The sequence below is a fragment of the Mangifera indica genome, chromosome 19 (assembly GCF_011075055.1).
Source record: "Mangifera indica cultivar Alphonso chromosome 19, CATAS_Mindica_2.1, whole genome shotgun sequence".
NCBI classification, from domain to species: domain Eukaryota; kingdom Viridiplantae; phylum Streptophyta; class Magnoliopsida; order Sapindales; family Anacardiaceae; genus Mangifera; species Mangifera indica.
In genome coordinates, this window is record NC_058155.1 from 11,412,156 (window position 1) to 11,421,295 (window position 9,140).

General features: G+C 34.4%; 2 protein-coding genes across 2 annotated transcripts; one reads left to right on the forward strand and one right to left on the reverse strand.

The window, feature by feature from the left end:
* Positions 1–478: 478 nt before the first annotated feature.
* On the forward strand, positions 479–3,084 carry LOC123203677 (protein NRT1/ PTR FAMILY 4.5-like). The gene is made up of 6 exons (XM_044620123.1): positions 479–544; positions 705–783; positions 902–1,119; positions 1,337–1,780; positions 1,869–1,993; positions 2,071–3,084. The coding sequence occupies exons 1-6, from the start codon at positions 542–544 to the stop codon at positions 2,957–2,959; spliced, it is 1,758 nt and encodes a 585-aa protein (XP_044476058.1). The 5' UTR covers positions 479–541; the 3' UTR covers positions 2,960–3,084.
* Positions 3,085–3,921: 837 nt separating this feature from the next.
* LOC123203661 (thylakoidal processing peptidase 1, chloroplastic-like) lies at positions 3,922–6,645 on the reverse strand. The gene is made up of 6 exons (XM_044620107.1): positions 5,598–6,645; positions 5,064–5,132; positions 4,892–4,960; positions 4,679–4,765; positions 4,456–4,523; positions 3,922–4,334 (listed from the first exon to the last, which is right to left on the reverse strand). Exons 1-6 carry the CDS (start codon positions 6,300–6,302, stop codon positions 4,214–4,216), a joined length of 1,119 nt encoding a protein of 372 aa, XP_044476042.1. The 5' UTR covers positions 6,303–6,645; the 3' UTR covers positions 3,922–4,213.
* Between the last annotated feature and the right edge of the window lie 2,495 nt (positions 6,646–9,140).

Below are 9,140 nucleotides of genomic sequence, written 5' to 3' on the forward strand. Positions count from 1 at the left end.
GGAAAAGGAAAATGGTGTGGGATGAAACATGACAAGAGAGAAGGTGAGAAAGTAAGGAGAGGCTTTTATGCGAGCAAATTTTGTAATTGTAATCTATACATAGTCCATCGGAGTCAGATTTCCATAATCGGAGTTAGGTTTTAGGTGAGGATATGTGATTTATTCATTTAATGGGTAGAAAAAGGTTTTTAGGCAAAAACTTAGGTGGGAAAATGTCAATCACTAAATTTGTAATTATTTGATTCTATCAACAATAAAACTAATAAACTAATAAAATTATATATGTTTATTTTAAAAATATAAATACATACATATTTATATATGTCATCGTATGATTGAATAATTTTAAATTAAAAATAAAATAATATTTAGTCATATAATACTATATATAAATATATATACCATATACGCATAATATTATTCCTTTATAAATACGGAAATGGGTTCCAACTTAAACCTATCAGCTACCAGAGTCAGAAGAAGAAATCGTTCCTCTTCCATCCATCAGACACAGGAAGAAGAAAATAAAGCTCTCAACAGAATGGTAAACTAATCTATCTCCTGCCTTCTATGACAGAAGAACCAAAAGCCTCTCTATTGTCTCTATGTTTCATCATACATTTGAGTTTCTTCCATCTTATTCTACGTAAAAGTCCAGCGTCTTTTGCCTTTGGCTAACCAATTGTTGCTTGATCACTCAACAGGTAACCAGCAAAGATGAAAAGACACAACCTAAACAAGAAACCAAGCTTGGAGGAAACAGGGCGGCTCTTTTTGTTTACGGTAACTATTTAACATTATCTTATCCAACTTGACACAAGTTTTCTGGGAAACTTTGAAATTTTCCCGTCCTTCTCATTTGGTTTTGTTAATGAAGAAACTGAATTTTGATTCGATGCAGCTACGGAAGCTCTTGAGAACATGGCATTTATCTCCAATGCCGTGAGCTTGGTAACTTATTTCTACGGATACATGAACTTCAGCTTAACAAAGTCTGCCAATACGCTTACCAACTTCCTGGGGACTTCATTTTTGCTGGCTCTCTTTGGAGGATTTATCACAGATACATATTTGTCAAGATTCAAGACCATTGTCCTGTTTGGATCCATTGAGTTGGTGGTAATGTTCCTCCCGATCCTCACACTTGGTTGACCTGCTAACTCAATTATTTCCTAAAATTCAATAATTGGGCAGGTAGGAAGAATACCAACGGCCAAAGCTCTGGCCTAATAACATCTTAATTAATGAGAAAAAGGGCTTTATGTACATGATGTTGCCTCCAGTTATGCACAAAAAGTTATTAATTACAGTGGATTTTATTGTTTGTATGCTGCAGGGATATGCTCTTCTAGCGGTGCAAGCACATTTTGATCAATTAAGGCCAGCTCCTTGCGGGGGTGCAGCTCGGCAAATGAATCAATGTGAGACTGCTGACAGTAGCCAAAACACAATACTTTTTGCTGGTCTATATCTGGTTGCATTTGGCACCAGTGGGATTAAAGCTGCTTTGCCTGCACTTGGAGCAGACCAATTTGATGGAAAGGACCCTAAAGAGGCAGCTCAATTGTCCAGTTTTTTCAACTGGTTTTTATTTAGCCTCACTGTTGGTTCCATAATCGGTTGCACATTCCTTGTCTGGATAAGCACCAATGTTGGTTGGCAATGGAGTTTTGGTATGTGCACCGTAGCTGTCTTGTTCGCTGTTGTGTTTGTAAGCATGGGCAAGTCACTGTATCGGAATTATGTGCCTAAAGGAAGCCCCATCGTTCGCATCTTACAGGTAAGGAATTGAACAATTTTCTATGAATAAAATTATACGTATAAACAATTATTACAGCCCCATTTGTTCTAAATATTCTTGAAATTAGGTGTTCGTTGCTGCAATTCGAAATCGCCACCTTCCAACACCAGAAATGGCTGATGAATTACATGAGGTTCTTGACAAAGAAGCAGGACTGCAAATTGAAATTCTTCAAAGAACCGATCAATTCAGGTATTTTATCAGTTTGCTAAATAGTTTTTGGGTTTGGATCAGTAATTGAAAAACATTTCATCCATCAAATTTCTCAGGTTTTTGGACCGAGCTGCAATCCTTACAACCAGTAGATTTTCTGGTTCATCTCCATCGATTACTCCAGGACCCTGGAGACTATGCACAGTGACACAAGTAGAAGAAACAAAGATTCTACTTCGCATGCTGCCGATTATTCTCAGCACTGTTTTCATGAACACATGTTTGGCTCAACTCCTAACTTTCTCCATCCAACAGAGCACAACAATGGATCCTCATTTGTTTGGATTTAAAATGCCTGGCCCCTCCCTTCCAGTCATCCCCTTAATTTTCATGTTCATTCTAATCCCACTATACGACCGCGTGTTTGTTCCCATTGCTAGAAAGTTGACAGGAGTCCCAACTGGGATTCGACTTCTTCAGAGAATCGGAGTTGGGCTGGTACTCTCAGCCATTTCCATGGCCATTGCCGGAATCATGGAAACCCGAAGGAAATCCGTGGCTGTAAAACACAACATGGTGGACTCTATCGAGCCTCTACCAATGAGTGTGCTTTGGCTTGGATTCCAATATGCTATATTTGGAGCGGCTGATATGTTCAGTCTGGTTGGACTGCTAGAGTTTTTCTATGCAGAGAGTTCAGCTGGAATGAGGTCATTAAGCACAGCCATCTCATGGTGCTCAGTGGCATTTGGGTATTTCTTAAGCACAGTGGTGGTAGATGTGGTGAACAAAGTGAGTGGTGGGTGGCTGGCCAGTAACAACTTGAACAGAGACAAACTCAACTATTTCTATTGGCTGCTTTCAGGTTTGAGTGTGGTGAATTTTGGTGTTTATCTGTTGTGTGCCCATTGGTACAGATATAAGAAGGATGAGGCAAATCAAGAGAAGGAAATTAGTGATGCTGATACCAAGGGAAAAAGAAAGTTTGAAATGGAGAAATTTTAGAAATAGAACGGCCCAATTCCTGAAAGATTGCTCCTGATATTGTTTGTATCAATCTATACTGCTTGTGTACATGTATAGTGAAATAGAAATAATGTTGTCCAAAGCTTTATTGCTGGTTGTTTAAAGGTGAATTCTACTTTGAGCTCTGACTGATCAATTTTGGTCTTGATTGTTGTTTGATCTCTGGCTCTTGTATGTCAAATTAAGGTTCATTAAAAACCACATGTGGCATGCCCAACGGAAGAAGCAAGCACACAAAACGTAGTATAATAAGCTGGGAGCAGACCAATTTGATGCTCAAAAGTAATGTTTTGCATAAATAGGTTTAAATTTCATGATATTTAAAATGGATCAATCCCTGCAAAATCTGGGTTTCTGGACCAGGCAGCAATCGTTAGGACCAATACTAATATCTGTGTATCCACATCATACAATACCCTCAGACCCCAGAAGTTAACGTTGAATTCAAACTAAATTTATTTATTCAAACCCGAAAACAAACTCAATTTGAACAAACTTGAAATGAGTTCAATTTTAAAAATGTTCAACTCACCAAACTCACAAGTTTGAAAATCTTTTATATAAATAGATTAAAACAATGTTGTTTTAATTAATACACATCAAAACAATATCGTTTTAATTATTTTTACTCAACTACATATCAAGTCCAACTTAAAGCTTAGTTTCTGTCAAACAATCTTGAAACAAGCTCAAAGATGATTCAATTCGAATTCAACCTAATTTAACAATCTTGAAAAATCCAGTCCTACTGGAGGGCGGAGGCTATACATGCTGGGGTTCCAATATCCAACACCTGGAGCAGCTGCCTTGTTCACTCTGGTTGGGCAGCTGGAGTTTTTCTATGCAGAGAGTTTAGCAGGTAATGAAAGCATTCAGTAAAGCCATTGAAACATCAATTTCGAAATAACCATCGAGGGTATAAAGAAAGTGGACAATGTAAATTTGTACAGAACAACAAATTTGCATTTTTTTTTTTTTTCCACTGCTGTGGAAGCAAGTCAGAATATGTGATTACAAAAAAGAAAGTGTCATCGGCCATGGTTGGGCCATCAATAGACTTACACACTGATTAAACAGATGAAACATTGAAACAATGTCCAACATAAACAGAAAAATGACACAAAAAGGAAAAATATTAACAGGAACTCATTCACGAGAGAGCAATAATAAAAATTGCATCTCAGTGAAACCAAGGTTTATCTAAGACCTTCTCTTGAGACAGGAAGCAACATGTTATGAAATTGCCACAGCATTCATGTTCGCACTTTGATAATTAACAGTGTCAGATACTCTGGAAGGCGGCCAATACCGAAATACTGATCTACCAACAATGTTTTCAATAGGAAGTGGACCCCTGGAATACACAAACATGTTGATATTAGATATTACGTTTAACAGTATAAACAAAAAATATTGTACCCACTAATTTGCACTAGTACTTATATAAATAAGTGATATTAAGATTCTAGACTTACCAGTTATGAGAATCGAAACTGTTGTTGCGATTGTCTCCCATCACAAAGACATAGCCATCGGGAACAACCTTCAGAAAGATCAAACAGAACAAATTGCCAAACTATCTTAGCCAATTTGAAATGTTGAGCAGCTTATTAATAATTCAAGAAGTTAGCAGATGTTATAGAAGAGAAGATATCAAAATAAATCAAGAAATGGAGAACAAGGGTACGAAAAAGTTACCATTGGGTCCATTTCATAAGCAAGAGGCTCCAAAATAAAATCTTCATCTTGGGCAACACCATTTACAAGCAATTGTCCATCACGAACCTATAACACATATATCAGATGTCAGAAAAGAGAGTATATGATAATTTTTTTCTACAAGAGATAAATTAGGAAATAAAGGAAGAACTAAAGTAAGAAATAGAATAAGTTGGATATATATCTACTTACTTCCACAGAATCTCCAGCCTTGGCCACAATCCTTTTTATGAATTCATAGCCGGAACTGTAACCAATTTCCTGCACAAAAATAAGGGAACAATCAAAAACCAGAAATAGTAAAGAATGAACTAACTAAAGATATCCTGATAAATGGACTTGAACAGAAACTTTGAAAGAATACCTGCAGGATGGGAGGTGCTTTGAAAATAACAACATCTGATACCTCAGGCTCTCTGAAAAAGTAGGAGACCTGATAAACCAACCATAAAATATTAATATCAGACAAATATAAAAAAAGATAAACTTATCTCTAAACCTTAAACATCTCCAATCCTCTTGCTTCAACACAACATCAAACATTTTAATCCAACAATAAAATTCTCTAAAGATCATTACAGGGAATTTATCTTTAATAAAGCTATATTTGACCCATTTAAACTAAAAAGTAAGAAATAAATGGTTTCATCTTTCAAGTACTTCTACACAGATTGGTAAATATGAAATGGGTTGTAAAGTTATGTATAAGATTACCAATCAGCAATAATTTGCCCATGATCAGACAATTTTACCATAGGCCAATTGAAGAACCCAATTTCACTACATACTTGTTTAACAAATTAGTTATATTACAGTACCAAGCCAAATAATATTTATTCTACAACTCCATATCCTTTTCTCCCATATAATTAAGATGAGTTAATATAGTTGACTTCACCTTCTCAGCCAAAATGCGGTCACCGACATCAAGAGTAGGGTACATAGAAGAGGAAGGAATCGATCTGGGCTCAGCCAAAAACGACCTGAATAACAAAGTAACGGTCACAGCCGTAAAAGCCGCCTTGGCATCCTCCGAACACATATTCAGCAACTTTGATAACCAACTTCCGCTCTTATCGAACTCCTTGGTTTTCAATTGCAAGCTAACATTATCATCATCATCGTTTCCACTATCACGATACTTTATATTATTATTAGTCCCTCCTTTATCCACGTAGTCACTCTCCGGGACTGATTCGTTACACGGCAGCCACTTCGATCCCTGAAGAAAGGGAAAAATCGAAGTGGCTTTAAACGGTGAATTACCGAAAACACCCATACTAGTTGCGGAAGAACCGGATACACATGCCGTTGACTTCATTAACGACACCAATCCCATAAGGATCGGACTGGTAGAACAATTGTCTCCTAAAAATTCATTAGCAATTGATTTATAAACTGAAGTTCTATGGTTTGTTTGGGATTGAAAATTTGGAGGAGGATCGACATCAAGTTTTTGGGTGTGACAGAAGATCCGCGGGCGAACAACACATTCATGGAAGGATCGTGTAGCAGTGGTGGTGGTGGAGCCCAGCCGGGAGCCGGCGTGGGCTAGGTTTAAGGCCACATAGCCGGAGAAATGGACAGAAACACGAAACGCCATATTAGCAATCTTGATAAGCTTGATGAGGATTAGGTTAATTGCGCTTTCGGAGATTAAAAGGGTTGATCGGAGAAACTCTAGCAAGCGATAAACACCATTGTCACAGGAGGATTCAGTGAACGAGAGACGGGAGGGTTGAATTGGGGATTTGGGTCAAAGCGAGGTCAAAAATTGGGAGCCGGTGTGAAATTGAGCTAACGATTTAGCTTTCGACCACGGCGAACTAAGACGGAGAGGAATCCGGAGTTTTTCTCTTCTCTCTGAGAGAGAGAAGTAGAGAGACTAGAGGGAAAACGCCGCGATGAATGATTTTTGAAGTCGACGAATTAAACAACAAAGATGAGTGATGGCAAACGTGTATATATAACGGCGGCTGTTGACCAATTATGACCATGAAGAGTGGACTGAATAATTTACGAAAATACCCTCACAATAATCCTTTTAACATGAATATATTAAAATAAATAAAATATTATTTCTAAGGTAAAAATAACAAAATTTTTAATATTAAAATTAAATTCAAATGAAATTTAATTTAAATATAAATTAATTTAAATTTATAATAACAGGGTTAGAAGGTTATCTTTAAATAAATAATATATTTGATAATATAAATAATATTATTGATTAAATGAATAATATCATAGAATAAATAAAAAAAATCGAATTTAAACAAAATTATTGATTTAGGGAACTAACTTGAATTCAATTAATTTTAATAGGATATGAATTCAAATTTGGACTTGTCCAATTATTCACAAAATAAAATTGCCTATATATATTTATAAAGCAATAACTTAAAAACAATCTATTAACTATACAAATTGGAATTTTCAACCAGGGGAGATATTTCTTATTATAAAATTAAATGCGCATAATTTGATATTTCAAAGTGTTCTGGCGAAAGACTGAAAGGAGATTTAAAAAAATAAAAATAAAAATAAAACTTCTTAAACAATAATTTTTATAAATATTAATCTGTTTGTATTCGGAAGATAAATGGGCGCACGGAGGGAGGAGGTCAATTTTGTCATTCTATGTGGGGGCAAAGAGTAAGGGTAAACTGGGTAATTGATAAATGCATTATTTGACTATGACCAGGGATGGTCTTCTTCGTGTTGCCTTCCTACAACTTCCCCGATGTGCAAAATAAGTTGACCAGTCAACATTACAAATTCATTAATTGAGTTCACATAAAAATTTCTTGTAATTCTTTTTGCCCCCTATCTTTGGAAAAATTGAAAGTACATCCTCTTAGAGACACATAAAATAAAATAAAATTATATTTACAAACATTTTCTCCTAATTCAAATGTAGTAAAATGGGATTATAACTTCTATTTTAAAATCATTCAATTACATATTATTGCATTATTTAATATAAATAAATTAACAAAAAATAATTATATAAGAAATATTTACAACTTTATTGTTAGGCTTATCTATTAGTTAAAAAAGCATATTGTATATCATTTATACGATTTGAAATAATCAATTTTATATTTGTTGAACGACATTCAAAGATTGAGTTTATTTGGCAAGCTTTTTTAAATCTATGTAAAACTTTTGTATATTTTTTTTAATATTTGGGGAATCTTATTCTATTTTGTCAAACAGGCAAAGTCTGAGGTTATCGGATAATTTACGGTTTTATTTTGTTGTAGTAATTTATTATTTGATTTTAAATTAATCGATCCAATATTTTTACATAAGAAAAATATCATGATAATCGAACTTTGACCCTTTGCGATAGAGTCATTTCATTTAATCACACAAGCTAACTTTTGATATCAATTTTTCTAATCGAACAACTATTATATTTTTTCACGAAATAAAATCTTATACATCTACTTTTGAATATTTAATTAAATATTTAAATAATATATTGTAATATAATTAAATAATTATTAATTAAAGATAAAATTTTATTTAATTATATAATGATATATATAATTAAAATACACAATTAGATACTTAAATAAAACTTTGTATTGTTCTCTTTCACAAAAGTTATAATCTAATAAATTTTGCTTTCATAAAATTGTATCAGGACCTTTGGAGAGTTTAGGAAATTTCAAAAGTGGTTGGGGGTGAAAAGGAAAATCAGAAGAGAAGGAGGATTGTCAGAACTGCCCAGGTAATTTCCCACGTTGCTTGAAAGAGTGCCGGCCGCTCCTTAAGTGGCGAGGCGACAAAGGTTGTGACGGAAGCGCATACTTCAGCTGGTTGAATAGAGGCTACGTCAAACACGTTTCAATCTTTTTCAAATTCTGTAGGTGGAACGATTATTTCTAAATTTTTGGATTAATATATAAATTGAAAGGAACTTTTTCTCTAAAAGTTTATTGGTAGTACATTGAAGTAAAGTTAGAATTTTATAATCACAAAACAGATTGTTGGAAAAACTGAACTGAAAGGAGAACTTAATCCCATTTAAGAGCTAAAGCTTTTTTTTCATTCACAATATATCATTACCCAAATAAAAACATTAGCAATCATTGACAGGAGATCATCTTGGTGTTTGGTTAAAGGATAACTTAATCCAAGTCCATAGTAATAGTGAAATCAATCCAAGCCAAAAGATCTAATCGAATTCAACTTATTTAAGATGAAGAGCCCAACCATTTATCTTGTGTTTGAATCCAATTTGAATAGTTTGAGTTTGATCCTAATTGTAAGTCGGGTTTGAGGTAGGTCAAAGACTTAATAAAAAATTTTTTTTGAAGTTGAGTCACGTTACATCTAACTTGAATTCAAAGATTTATTATGTCTCATCCATAGTAGTAATTGTTTGGATCCAAAGAGTATCTAGCAAATATGCTCTTAAATATTTTTTTTT